Below are 15,221 nucleotides of genomic sequence, written 5' to 3'. Positions count from 1 at the left end.
AGCTTTGTCAATAAGAATTATTCTTATTTGCTCTTGGAAAATCCATTATTGAGCCTGTGCTTAAAGGGCAGTAGTCTCTTTTGTCGACCCATGCTCAACGATATTCTGAGAGACCTGTGGAATACTGGGGACTAATTTCTTATCAACTGCTCGCGATCCTTTGGTCAGCGTCGAGGGCGAGGTGGAAACATCACGGCGGCATCGACAGGATTTCCCTCTGGTGTTGTTAAAATTCCAGTAAACTTTCATAGAAGCGGATCGGATTCTTCATATGAAAAGCGTGGAAGCAGGTTCACTTTTGACCGCTCAAAGCAATCCAGCGTGGTAGCCGTCAAGAAAAATCTGACAGAATTTCTTGGGCTTAAGGAGCTTTCATTGAAATATTATCTGCACAATGTAAACAAAATACGTCTTTCATATGTGATAAATATAAGAAAGAAATAATGGCGAAAATTTTCGTATTTCTCCTCTGAAATCTTCGAAAGTCTACAGACATCCTGGGTGGTGTTCTGACATCTTTGGTTGTCTTCGAAAATCTCCAGCCTTCTTCCGCAATCTTCGGAGGTCTTGGCAAATCTTCTGAAATAATCGGAAATTGTCCAAAAATGGCCGAAAACTCCTTGGTGTACTATACAAAATAGAATATTGGCCTTTTTGGGGCCGTTTTTGTTCCTTTTTGGAAAAAGTTTACTGCTACATTTAATTTTTCACTGTTAGTGTCAAAATGCCTAAAATTTAACTGTTTCAAGTCAGAGAGCCAAAAAAAGTATTAAGTGTTACCGAGGTACCCCCATTCAGACCGTGGTGCTATTTAACACCAGCAACACCAGCTGGAGGGAGTAAAGTTAAATCTGGTTCACATGTTTTGCGAGTGGTGGTGTTTGATAAACATAAGGCAATTGATGTCGTTATTAAAGATTTTATAAGATGTTATCAGTGCTCTGATATGCTGGGGAATCTATTCGACAATAGCGCCACACGGTAAAAATAAAATGGATTGGGTCAAAAAAAAAAAATCAGTACATGGCTCGGCGCTTGGCCAGAGAGAATATGTTTTCTTTGTCTCAAAGTTCATCGTCTGTGTTGAGAGGTGTAAATCAGCTCTTGTTTACAGTTTTAAACTTTAGTAGTTCACCTTAACTGTCTTGCTCCTGGTAAAAGGTCATCCCAGCCTAGACTTGTGCGCGTGTCAAAACGTGAATGTTTATTAGGTATAGATTTTATTAGTTTTAAAGTTTTCTAAACACTTTGTCGTTGTAAGTTTTAACACAATAGAATGTGACCTCAACTCGATTGCTGCTAGGAGATAAACACCGGCAAGGGGTGGTCACTGCCAGATCATATAAGTATATTACAAGTGCTTTGGGATCGTATTTTGTCGACCAGAGGGCCTAACCCTTTGCAGGTGGCAGCATCGTCTCAGATATCTTAAAACCATTAATGTTGGTCTGACAACCCGACAAACACTCCAAAGTCACCCAACCAACTAAAGCAAACTAACTTGGTCATCCATACTCCACTACGTCATCCACTGAAGAAAACTTTAACAGCAGGAGGCGGGGCGGGGCGGGGCGGGGTTTCAGCACTGGAGTGATCAGCACATCAGAAGAAAGTTCTAAGGAGAAGAAAGAGAGAAGAACATTGAATATTGCTTGGGTGATGGAGCAAAAATATACATTGAAGATCGGGCGAAAGCATGTTTATCTAGCAGGAGAAGTTTAAATCCTTTGAAATCTTGTTTCTACATAGTTGACACTAGAGCAGTTATAATTATATAACAGACCCGACGGTTGCTGAAGTCTCTATCAACATTTAAATAAAATATGATGAAGCCTTCCTGTGTGGATGACTTTCTTGCCTTACATGCAGTGTGCCAGTGCGACGATGCGACGACTCCCGAATAAATAAAAAGTTACAATTCGTGCCTATTTCTTTACTTTTATTTTATGAGAGGCGAATTTTTATGCTCGCTTGAATACGTTATTTGCATGTTAAAAATATAATATACAAATAAATATAAATTATGAAATAATAAATAGCATTTTAGCATAGTTCAAAACTCTTATAGGTGGTAAGAATGATTGATGATGTGATTATAATAGTTTTTTTTTTCCGTTGATAAATGACAGATCCAGCCGTCATACAAGATCTTACTTCGTCCACGTCAATGTCTTGCATTGGGCACATTGTAACGTTAACTTGCAAGTCAGATGCTTTTCCAATACCAACGCTCACCTGGTACAAGCCTGATGGAACTAACTTTAATGTGGTCAAAGCTACTGAGAGCACCGTTCTCTTGACAATGAATTCGAGTGTAGATTTTGGACTATATAACTGCACAGCTGATAATGGGTTCGGCCTGGCTTGCAAGACGGTCTATGTAGGGCAGATAGGTTAGTTGTTTAATAATGTTACGTTTTTGCTTGCCACCACCTTTAATACACAGCGTTTTTTGTACAGTTCTAATTCAACGTTTGGTAAACGCTTGTTTTAGTAATATTCATATCTTAAACGTGATGCACTCTCAAAATAAGCAAAAAAAGGAAGATGAAACTGAAAAAATTTCGGAAATGCTATTCGCATGATCACAATAGATGTTTTGTTTCTTTTTTGGAGGATTAGTATTGTGGGGAAAAATTCGCTTTAATCATGTTCTGCTAAAACATCCTGACAGAGGTAATTTTTGGGGGGAAGTGTGCACGTTGAACAGTTTTACTTATCATACCCTTTCTCTATACTTTAAGGTATTCCAGAGGCCGCCTTAATAAAGGACTTACCGGTTGAGACAAAAAATGTGAAAGTGAATCTAAAGTGGGAGGAGTCACAGAATAGTGGTGCGCCCATCACAAAGTACACTGTGTACCAAAGAATTGTAAATGATGGAAACACGTCGCATGAATGGGCTAAAGTACAGGATATAACTAGTGTCTCAGTTCGTGAAGTTGCTGTCGATTTAAAGATCGGTCGAGATTATGAATTTGTGGTCACTGCCTCAAACAAATGTGGTGAAAGTAAAAAACAAGAAGAAAAGATGAAGAGAATCTCACTATTGGGAGGTACTACAAATCATAATTAAATTTGCATTTATTCGTCTTTTTAAGAGTGCATCCACGAAGGGACCAGGCAGGGGCGGCACAAGCCATCTAACCGATTTCGATGAAACTTGGCCAGTTTGAAGGGGTCCGCCCAAAACTACTTCACTCTAAGTTTAAGGAAATTTGGTCGAAACCGGGGGGAGTTGACCACCCCCCTTGTTTTTTTCAAAAAAATGACCAAAAAACACCAAAAAATTGGTCAAAAGTATAAAGCTCTACTGCTAAAAGAATTCCACCAAACCTTTTCATATTTTCAGTGAATGTTATCCTACCCAAAGACAATTTAATGTAACTGTTTCGTTTTTCTACGACAAGTTCTTATGACTCAAGTCATTTCAGCCAAGACCCCCCCTCTCATCCAATAGTGAAAATTGTTGAAATATCCAAAGTTTAGGCCAAAACATCTCCAATGCCGGAGCATGCTTCAGAAAACGGAGCATACCGTCTAAAAGGCGGGACTTCATACTAACATTATCTGCAAAAAAATCTTTGAGCACTCATTTAATTATTCCACAGGAAGACTGCAAACACGTCGTCCACCACAGGGTACCCGCGTCAATTTTTTACGTTATAACGCGCTACTTCGGTAATTATGGCACAGCAAAAGACGAATAATGCCACAAAATGGTTGAACACCATACACTTTGATAAAGTAGAACCATTTCTATCTAATAGCTAAAATAAAAAAGAAACTTGGCCCACCATAGGATACCCACTTCATTTTTTTTTTCATCATTACTCGCTAATTCGGTAATAAAGACATAGCAACAGGTAGAAAATGCAGCAAAATGGTTACACACTATAAAATTTAATAAAATTGAACCGTTTTAAAAGCTTTTGTTTTTCTTAAGCCATGAAAATGACAATCGACGGCTTAATGATGACCTCTATTATTGTATAAGTGAACTTCGTGACGGAACTTACTCATCGCTAAGTGAAACACAAGAGTCACAGAACTCAATCAAAATGCTTACATTGTCTGTATTTGAACGTTAGAATGATCGTATAATGAGACTGAATTTTGTTCATCTAATAAAGGAATAATACATTTGCTTGAAACTTGCACGCCACATTGCATCTTAATGCAGAAAACTTTATCAGAAAGACCTTGCTATACTGAAAACAAAATCAACTGCGTGTTTTTGTGACTTGTGCCCTAAAGAACTGTCCTTTGTAAGAACTGTCAAAGACAAAAGTCAAAATAGATATAATCAAACAGACAAACACTCTCATCGAAAGTAAAGTTACAGTTCTAACTCCCTCCTGATTTGAAGCCGTGTTCTGATAAGGGGAGCTTCAGCCACATATGGGTCTTTCTCCTCATCTTCGCTTTCTCCTCCCTCGGGTACCAGTTCTGTTGGCGCTGGCCTCACCTCCTCTCTTCTATGAAGACCCCCACTCCTGTTTAATGCGGCCATTCTTCTGAAATATCCGGAGATCTGGGTAGATGTCAGCCACTCGTCTTTGGTAAATACCTTCGTTCCCTCAGCGGTTCGCACGGACCTCATTCGTGCTGCTACATCCTCAGCCGCTGCTTTATTCCCGGTGTCCTCTCCTTGAAGGAAGACTTCACGCAAAAATTGGCGCACTTTAGTGGTGAAATGAACAGACTTCTTGGTCTTTTTTAATGCCCAGCCCATGTCAGCTGTTGGCAGCGGGTCTTCCGACTGACTATGGGAAACTGAGGCGGATGCAGATGTGGGCGGCTGAGCTGCTTCCACGTAGCTACCAGAAATTGACTTGCAGGTCTCTGCCCACTTTTTCTTTATCACCTCGTACGTGGACTCTCTCTCTAACGCGAGAAGGTGTTTCCCGGCATCAAGGTGACGCTGAAGGCTGCTGTGACTTTGGTAAACTTTTATGCAACTCTCCTCTGGGCAGCCAAAGGCCACACGCTCTTCTTCTTCAAGCTGAATCAGTTCTACGGCTATAGGGTCCGTTGGAGGTGCTGCGGGCTGCTGTTCTTGCGTGCTGGAAGATGCACGGAAGACACCAGTCAGTATGTCAGGACTATTGATTGCCTGGAGAACTTGTAAGTTTGTTGGGCCTTGAGGGGTACCGAGACGCGCTAGCGACGCCGCGGAAAAGACCTTTCCGGGTCCGACATTGTAGGCCCGCCAAGCGATCATCTCTCCACTTTCAGTGAACACGAAGTTGTTCAAAGACTGTATGCCACTCAGCGAGTGCTTGGTCATGTTTTGGGACCTTTCGTCAACCTTGAACACCACTGAGTAGCAGCCATTGACGCCCCCATGCGAGTCAATAGTAGCTTTCATGTCACTTGTTGTCTTGACGTCGTTGCCTTCATTAATGTAGTGCCTAATGTGGCTCTTCAAGGCGGCGGCTCGGCGGTCACATATATCTTTCCCAGCTTGGGCCTCATTGAAGTCATAACGAGCTATGCGGACACCAATTCGCCGTCCAAGGCTTGGAAGACTGAGAAGAAGGAATGCGCAGTGATAACAGCCTGCGTTGTCAGATCTTAGGAAAGCTTCATTCAGTCTAGGTTTCTGTCGCTTCATGGTGGTTAATGAATCTTCGATGATGGAGGCAACGCTGAACCAGTTTTGATTGCATTCATCAAATAAGTCGATATATGTACGTGTCTGAAAATCATAATAGTAAAGCATTTTTTACCATGAATAGTGCGCCAAGGTACCTGGACACAGTCAAGAGCTAATGGAGTATTAACCTGCGCATTTTGACTTGAAACAGAGATAACACCCGGGAAGGTCTGCTTTTTTCGAGAATGTTTATGGCCTTTTATTTGGATTAAAAATGTACTCCGTCCCATGCGCTTTTGCGCGCGCTTACGTGCGTCGCCAACGTTTTATCTTTATATAAGTGCCGAAAGCAATGAAATGTTGAAATTCACTATTAGGAATTTAAGCTTTCGCGTCTTTTCTCGGCCTGGCATTCTTATCAGTTATCCAATTTTGCAATCGGTTAGCGCAACAAAGACCGCGCTCACGAGAAACTAGTTTATAGTGGTCAGTGAGCGATAAAGACAGAAGAGTATGCACATGATTTCTACCTCAATTGTTCCATCTTCTGCTTTAGTGATGGCCACCGAGAGATGCCAGGACTTCTCCTCCTTTCCAAACCAGTCGCGCTGCGTTTCGCGAAAGCTGGTGGGAATAAACTTCATCGCCCAGTCTATTATTAGCAGAACCCGTGATGGTTTCATGCTATCAACAATTTCGCTCTTGGCCGCATCCTGGTGAACTGAACGGAGAACGTGCGACTTCCATTTTCTATGCTCGGCGCAGCGCAGCTCAAATCATGCTGTAACTCCTCTCGTTTATCAGGACTAAAAAGGGAAAGAGTAGAGCTTGTCAACATCACGACGGGATAGCGTCAGAAATTTTTCTTTGGAGCCGTTTTATCAAACAATAATGATGACTCTCTCACTTTTTTCGTAAACTGCGTTTCATTTAAAACATATGTTGATTAGGTTTAGAACCACCCAAAGCAATTTAAAATTTTTAACTGAAACTCATATAAAGCGCCCTGGGGATTAGGTTGTTAGTTGACAATAAATGCTAAACTCTGCTTTTCTGTCACAAAGATGTTCTTACCTTAGATGTACTTCACCTGAATCCAACGCTAGTTGCAGATCTGAGACAGTATTCTTTAGGTCTTCGCACCGGTCACAGGTTATGGTATGCTGATGTTGGCACTGACCGTTGTACTCTTTCTCTGTCCTACTGAGGGCGAACACTCTGCAGTGATCTGCGCACGGGGATTCGCTGGCTGTGTGGATCTTGAAATCCGTCTTCAGATACTGCCGACCTGCTTTGAGTCACATTAGAATGTTATCGGCCATTGTGCTATCCAGTCCTGTGATAGAAAAAATACACACAATAATAAATATTGATACTCCGTCAGCTTATTAAAAGTTGTGACAACTCGTGCACCTACAGTAATAATGGAAGGTGTTTATATCTCACCGGCTTGTTTGAGTTGATCAGTGATGTCTTCAAGAGTGGCGAGCGCCTGTACCCCATCTGTCTGAGTGTTATCAAGACCGGCTAACGATTTCTTTAGTGAAGCCCTACAAACCTGAAGAGAAACAAAATGCTTTGGTTTCAAACTAATTTCTAAATGCAAACCATTACTACTACTACACCACTACTACAACTACAATTAACCCTGATCAAAATTCGTCCTTTACGAACGTTTTATAATCCGTACCTTGATTATATTGAAGAGCGTGGAGCGTCCGAGAGGCTCAAAATTGGACTCTACACAAAAGTTCAGGTACATGCGCACTAGGTGGGAGGATATAACTGTGCGCACCATGTTCGGGATCTCTAAGCTCTCTCCACTCTCCAGTTTCAGAGTTCTGGTGCCATATGCCACATCTTGAAGAACTGATGGACTAGACAAGAAGTCAATAAAGTGGTCAACTTTCACAGCATCCAAACGGCATCTGGTGATCCTTCGTGGGTCAATGGGTTGCCCGGGCTTAGTTTGGAAAGCGTGCTTCCTTGCCTCGTCGATTCTTCATTTTGAGAGACCCGGAATCAAAGCCAATAGCTCGCTCTTCGAGCAGTCGTTCACGAAAAGCGACAGGATCTGCTGTCTCGTGTACCAATAGGCGGCTTCCTCATACAGAATCACCAGTCTGGAGACCAGCGTGTCTTCGACTATACCCTCAACCGCTTGTAAACGAATCCGCCGTTGCATGACTTGTTGGTAGAGCCAGGAGGCGTTGCCAGGGGCAATGGATTCAAGCACGTCTTCGATAGCCTGCTCCGCTTTTTTCCGGTAGTAGCGTTGGGTTCTGGATGACATAGTAAGAACGTCACATTGGCACTGTGACCTCACCGGGCTGACCCTTCCTTCAGTAGCCATTCTGAGGAAATTATTAAGGTAGTAAAGGCGGTGCTGTATTTGACGGGTGGGCTGCCATTCTGCCGACGTCTCTGCTGCGCCAAGAGACTCCTGGGATCCAGACGACGTCCACGACAAAGCGTCTCAAGTGCGCCTTTACATCACTGACGCAAGAATTCAAAGGAAAAAACTGTGTACGATCGGGGTATCTAGTTGATACGGCAAAAGAGCACGAAAACTGCGATATCGTTTTTGAACGAGAGACCTTTTCACCTCTACATCCTATACCTCTAACCGATCGGCGCGTGTGAGGAACACTTTGAAATATCCATGCGCGTGCACGCTTTTTCCAATCAACGGTCTATTTTTAGAAAGCGTGTGAATCTCAACACTGGGCTGTTAGGTCTATTACATATCCTAAGCCCAAATTCAACATTTAGGATCGCCAAACCTTTATACATGTAAAAACTCTGTTTTTAAAGTAGAAAACAAAACAACTCAATTCTTTCGTGTTAATTTGTATTTTTGAAGGAATCGTTTGTCCTGTTTGTAGTTATTATGGAAAATCGAATCGAGCTATCAAATTACAAAGATGTATGCGCTTGCCAGGAAGTAATTTCCAGGGATTAGAAAAAAAGAAGCGTTTGGCTGTAAACAGCCAAACGCTTTTCTCCTTTTTTTCTCCTTTTCATGCGTATTAGGCAACCGACTTGAGTCGCAACCAAATCAATTTATTTTCAGAAAAGGGAATTCTTTTGGATAACGTTTTCTAAATCAAGATGCAATGTGGCGTGCAAGTTTCCAGCAATTGTACTATTCCTTCACCAGACGAACAAAAGCAAATTTTATTATACAATCATTCTAAAGTTCAAATACAGACAATGTAATTTTGATAGTGTTCTGTGACTCAGGTGTTTGACTTAGCGAAGAGTAAATTTCGTCACGAAGTTCACTTATACAATAATAGAGGTCATCATGAGGCCGCCGATTCTTATTTTCATGGCTTAAGAAAAACTAAAGCTTTTGAATTGGCTCAATTTCATTAAAGTTTATAGTGTGTGACCATTTTGAGGCATTTTCTGTCTGTTGCTATGTTATCATTACCGAATTAGCGCACTATAATGAAAGGAAAAAAAAAAAGATTGACGTGGGTACCCTGTGGTGGGCCCTTTTTTTATTTGGGCAATTAGATAGAAATGGTTCTATTTCATTAAAGTGTATGGCGTGTAATCATTTTGTGACATTGTCTGTCCGTTGCTGTGCGATAATTACTGAATTAGCGCGTTATAATGAAAACAAAATTGACACTGGTACCCTGTGGTGGACGACGTGTTTGCAGTCTTCCTGTGGAATAATTAAATGAGTGCCCAAAGATTTTTTTGCAGATATTGTTAGTATGAAGTCCCGTCTTCTAGACGGTATGCTCCGTTTTCTGAAGCATGCTCCGGCATTGGAGATATTTTGGCCTAAACTTGGATATTTCAACAGTTTTCACTATTGGGTGAGAGGGGGGGTCTTGGCTGAGATGACTTGTGTCATAGGAACTTGTCGTAGAAAAACGAAACAGTTACAATAAATTGTCTTTGGGTAGGATAACATTCACTGAAAATATGAAAAGATTTGATAGAATTCTTTTAGCAGTAGAGCTTTAATACTGTTGACCAATTTTTAGGTGTTTTTTGGTCATTTTTAAAAAAAAAAACAAGGGGGGTGGTCAACTCCCCCCGGTTTCGACCAAATTTCCTTAAACTTAGAGTGAAGAAGTTTTAGGTGAACCCCTTCAAACTGGCCAAGTTTCATCGAAATCGGTTAGATGGCTTGTGCCGCCCCTGCCTGGTTGTATCGTGGATGCACTCTTAAGAAGCTAAGAAAGCTGTGATTAGATTTTGTTGGGCTTATTCCCTAACTACTGTCAACAATTGAGTTTTTGATTTTAGTTTTGGCATTACTTCTATTGGAACAATTGTAATTGAATTTGATTAATTTGATTTAATTTTGAAATCCATTTTCACTGTATACATTCTGTAAAAACACAGTACAAAGAGAGCAGCAGGAAAGCTGGGAAATAACTTGCGTGGCAGGGGTTTAAAAGGGAAGGGAAAGGGAGTCTTAGGCGCGAGAGAAATGCGAGGGGCGCGCGAGGAGGAAGGGAAAGAAACGCCTTTCAGGAGACCATTATATTTCTCTTTTTTTTAAACATCCACCGGGCAACTGTTAAAATACTGATTGGTCAGTCTTCAAAACATGTCACTCATAGCCTTAATATCTTAATCCGATTGGTCGAAATGAACATCACGCTACTGAGTAACTTAATCGATCTTTCAGTAATCATATAAAAATATGTTGTTAATGAAGGCATCAATTTCAGCTTGAAAGGAGAATAGAAGAAGACAGTTAAAAGAACCGTATGAAGAAAAAAACCCGTCAGCTAGATGAGGTTTACTGACTGGTTTTGAGAAGTGTCACTCCCAACTTAACGGCTTGTTTTGCTCACTAGAAGAAAGAAATGAATATCCTTCTGCCTGTGGCTTGTTATCTGCTGTTTGACCTCAAACGCCTACTACGCAGCCGGGTTACGCTTTATCGAAGACCAGATTGTTGAAGATGATTTTTAGTTTGAAGACTTCTTCTTGCTGGTTATAGACGTTATAAGGCCGCCAGGAACTTACTTTGATAACTGATTGTAGCCTTCTTGTAGATCTTCGAAGTTCACCTCTTCTTTCCTCCGGCTACTAGCGTTCTTTTGTATGCTCTGTTGGATCCAATTCGAAAGCCAGAAAAGTGTTTTTAATTTTTCACAGACAAACATGAAACATTGCATGCAAGTTGCGAATACCAGCGCGTTTCCTTCAGAAAACAGATTTATGCTGGATTTTATATAACAAGCCATGCGTCGTTCCAACTTTCTTCTTTCAACGGACGACCACATTTGAACTTTTTTTTATATATTATAGTACGTACCTTCACTTCAGATTTCTTGTTTTAGGGAGACAAAGGCTAAAAATAAGTGCATCGCGACCAGACTTATTTGACAGCTAGTAATTCACAGTTGCGCTATTTTTGCATTCATAAATAGTACGCGGGATAGCGAAACAACGGTTTCCTGGCAGGCTTTTCCTTTCCTCCCTCCTCGCGCGCCCCGGGCCTCGCGTTTCTCTTGCGCCTAGAACTCCCTTTCCTTTCAAACGCCTGCCACGTAGGCTTTCTGGGAAAGGACTGGTAGGCTAGTCCACGGAATTTAAGAATAGTTTGCAATGTATGAAAGGAAAGAAAAAGAATTTGTCAGAAGAAGTAACATATTTAAACTGTTAATTAGAACTTTTAAAATAGAAATCATACCAATGGTGCTTTGCCCAAACAACAGCGATCAGGTTCAAAGTCTGTAATCTCATTCTTGCAATACTTTCTGCAACGATTTCTTAATGCACTTGTCAGGTTTTAGTATTCAGTCTCCAGCTTTTGGGATAAGTTATTCCATAACTATAAATAAAGAATTCTACTAAAATATTGTTTTCTTAAGTAGTTTAGTATGGTGAAGGCAAAACATCGAAATTTTCATTAGACGAACCAACCTGAGCCGATTAATTTCATAAAAAAGTTTGACGTCTATCTCAGTTAATTTCGTGCCAATAAGTCTGGACCAAGCAAATCGTTGTATCCGTTCGCTTCAGGTAATGATGTCTGATTGTTAGTTCATCGTCTGACCCAACAGACTAACTTAAGTTAACAAGTTTAGGTCGACCCAAATTGCGATTCGGTTAGTCTCATGTAAAGTTCGGCGTGTGGCTTTGGCCTAATAGTTTGTAAAACGATAGAACGTCAATTTATAACACGTGATCTTCATTGATTGATTTGATTTATTTGTAGTTTAGTGTTTAACCCGAACACAAATGTCAACCTGAATCTGCCGTTTGCGTTTTGCCTTGAATGCGATTCTAAATATAATAATACAGAGTTTCCCTAAGGATTAAAAAAATTCTTTTGACATTAGGCCATAATGATTCTTTTATGGCTGATAGAGTAACGGTGGAATTGAAGAAGATGAAATTGTTTTTTCAAGTACGTATTTGTTTATTTCAATTAGTATTTATAAATCCAACGCGCAGCTTTCCTTCCTTTCTACGCAGATGTTCCTGATGCTGTCAAAGTAACTGATGGAATAATTCTAAAATGGAAAGGATTAGATAACAATGGGGCGGCAATAATAGAGTACTCTGTCTACCAAAGGTTCGTCAACGATGATGAGTGGAAGAAAATTGCATCCGTAATTGATATGTATAACCGTTTTTATGCCGTTGAAATAGAGAAGGGGAAGGAATATGAATTTGTAGTAACCGCGACCAACAAGTACGGAGAGAGTTCAATGGAACAGGACATCAAGCGAATTAAAGTGGTAGACGGTAGGTGTATAAATAATTTAGCAAGTTTTCTCTGACAATCACAACGAATACTGAAAGTTGTCCTCGGTTGCGCCAAGTTTCCCCGCTTTTAAAACGACAGACGTCGAGCTCAACAAGCTTGTTCGTTAAGCCATTAGTTTTGTTTTCTTTACCAAGAAAGTATATCGAATGGTCTTATTAGGCGAAGTTTGTGCTGTTTTCTTTAGTTCAGCAAAGAACTGTAGGGTATGATAAATTACAGTAGCAAGAGAAACCTTTCGTATTTAGCGTAAACTTCTATTGTTTTTTTTTTCGTTTTCAGGTTCGACAAAACTGCCAAAAAATCAAGCAGGTAAGCCATGTTAATATTCAGGATTCAATAGCAATCATCGATGACAATCACTTTCTAATAATAAATTACCATTCAGCGCAAGCAATCAATTTCACAAAATCCTGCTCTGCAACCGTTTCAACTTTAAATTAAAATGCAGTTTTGTCTCTTTCTTAAACTCATGTTTTACATTCTTAAAAGTTCCAGGGTCTGAGAGTAATAAAACGGGAGTCCTTCACGGTGCCTACATCAGTGTAATTCTGCTAATGTCGATCATACTCTTTATTCTCATTGTTGTACTTTGGAAAATGCGCTTTCGTTCAGGTAAGAGATTGTAGTCAAGACTATATTCACGGCAACATATTGAGCCCCCTAATGACGTATCCTCTTTCGATGATTTTGAAGCACCAAAGGCATACCATTGTCAAATAACTCAATCAACAGGTATGGCAACCCAAATGCAACTCGAGGTTTTTTTGGCGGGAAATCGCATGGCCACCCGCGTCTTACAAAGCAGAGAAAATAAAACAGTCGATAAAGACAAGTCGGAAAACGGATATTGTTTCTGTATCCGTGTTGTCTAAAGTATTAAGCTTAGATTAACTGTCACGCCCCAAAATTTAGAATATAGAGAAAAAGACAGACAGACAAAGTAGACCACAGGCTAGCGAAGCTCAACGAGAAAAAGAGCGACAGAGAGCTAGAGCGAGAGATACAAACAAGAACAAAGACAACAACAACAAACAAAGGAGACGAATTTCCTTGGAAGAACAACATAAAAATTTTTCAGCGGCGATGAGAAAATTAGAAATGCGGCGGTGAAAAAATCAAAAAGCAACAAAAGCAACAAAATTTTTTGAGAGCACATAAGACATAAAACGTGTAACTAGGAAGTGTCAGGTTACAACATCAATGGGAAAGAAATGAACAGAATCGTTTGCTGCTCGTTCAGTGTTGTTGTTGTTTTCTTTTGCAAATTAGACCTACTGATTTTTTTTTGCCGTTTTCGTTACTGTCTCTGTTTGGCATAAAACGATTTAGTTTTTGACTAAATTATAGCGGAGCACCATGGGTAAGAAACCATCCCACCTACCCATCCGTGAAAATTTCGTAATCACGTGACCGTACCCCGACCGACCGCCCGCCCGAGAGACCGTCCGTCCGCACCACAGGCATACCAATGTAAAATAACTCAATCAACAGGTATGGTAACCCAAATGCAACTGGAGGTTTTTTTTGGCAGGAAATCGCATAGCCACCGGCGTCTTGTAAAGCAGAGACAAAAAAACAGTCAATAAAGACGAAAACGGAAAGCGGAAATTGTTTCTGTATCTGTGTTGTCTAAAGTATTAAGCTTAGATAAATTGTCATGTCCACAAATTTGGAATATAGAGCAAGAGAAAGACGGAGAAAAAGAGAAAGTGGGCGGCAGGCCAGCGAAGCTCAAACAGAAAAAGGGCGACAGGGATTTAGAACGAGAGATAAAAAACAAAGGAGGCATTTTTTTATTGGAAGGACAACAGGAAAATTTTGTAGCGGCGGTGACAAAATGAGAAATGCTAGCGACCACCAATGCAAGGTGAAAATGAGCGGCAGTGAACGGGAACACGTGCGACATTTCCTCCATAAAACGTGAAGCCAGTAACTAAGAAGTTTCTGGAAGTTTCACGTTGTAGTTGTGCAAAACAAAGGCAAAGAAATGTACAAAAAAAATCTGCTGCACGTGCAAAGTTGCTTTTGCTAATTAGACCTATATTGTTGTTTTTCACCTTTTTCCGGCGTTGCATGCCTTGGCCTCTTAGCATTACAAGATTTTATATTTTGTTTCCGATTTTGTTTGAACAAACTATGAATATTCTCGAGGGCTTCGCTTTTAGCCCTGGCTAAATCTATATAACATTTTAGGGCCATTTATACGAGGAAAAATAAGACGCGTCTTACATAGGACGCGAACTTTCCTTATAAACGGCACATTTCGTCTAAAATAAGACGCGACTTAGCTAAGACGAGAAAAACTTCATATAAACGACCTTCGCGTCTTAAATAAGACGCGAACGCATAGTACGCATGCGTTAATTTTGGGGGCCACGTCATTCTCGTTCCCAGAGCTTCGATCCTTTTGGTCAGCGGCGGGGATCGAGAGCTCTGGTTGGTTCCAACTTAAGGGCTTGTTTTGATTAGATTTCAAACACAAAGGAAACAAACCGGAAATAAAAGGTAAGGCGAACATGGCTGATCAAGGCTGATGACCGTAGGATCCGGATCGGACAGCATTAATACTTACGTGGAGAATTGAATTTGAAGAACGTGTAACGGAAATATCATTTTAAACAAACACCCGCTGTTTCTTATTGAAAAAGTAACAGTTGAAGGAGTAACTGAAGTTGAGATCAGCGAAATTTTGCGGGTTAAAAAAACTACTGGCTGGGATGAGTGGTGATCGTTTTCAGTCATTCGTTTGAGAAGACGACTATAGGGGATAGCCAGCCAGGTTCAAAGTGAAAGACAAAAGCTGCAAGAGAACGGTACGTTAAAAAAGATGGATGTTTTTCCTCTGTGTTTGTATTATTTGACATCTTG

The 15,221-nt window shown here is 40.6% G+C and overlaps 2 protein-coding genes across 2 annotated transcripts in view; one reads left to right on the top strand and one right to left on the bottom strand.

Annotated features, from left to right (window-relative positions):
* LOC140950308 (neural cell adhesion molecule 1-like) overlaps positions 1-12,960 on the top strand; it is a 48,386-nt gene extending 35,426 nt beyond the window's left edge. The window contains exons 3-6 of the mRNA XM_073399534.1: positions 2,130-2,393; positions 2,745-3,056; positions 12,059-12,331; positions 12,633-12,960. Coding sequence (XP_073255635.1) covers positions 2,130-2,393; positions 2,745-3,056; positions 12,059-12,331; positions 12,633-12,676 — 893 coding nt within the window. The 3' untranslated portion in view covers positions 12,677-12,960. The remainder of the gene's footprint in view (positions 1-2,129; positions 2,394-2,744; positions 3,057-12,058; positions 12,332-12,632) is intronic.
* The window catches only part of LOC140949654 (uncharacterized), a 460,765-nt gene that overhangs the window by 241,590 nt on the left and 203,954 nt on the right, over positions 1-15,221 (bottom strand). The window lies entirely within an intron of this gene.

This window comes from Porites lutea, chromosome 10 (assembly GCF_958299795.1).
Source record: "Porites lutea chromosome 10, jaPorLute2.1, whole genome shotgun sequence".
Classification (NCBI taxonomy): Eukaryota; Metazoa; Cnidaria; class Anthozoa; order Scleractinia; family Poritidae; genus Porites; species Porites lutea.
The sequence above is the reverse complement of the archived record's forward strand: the minus strand, read 5'-3'. Positions and strand labels throughout refer to the sequence as shown.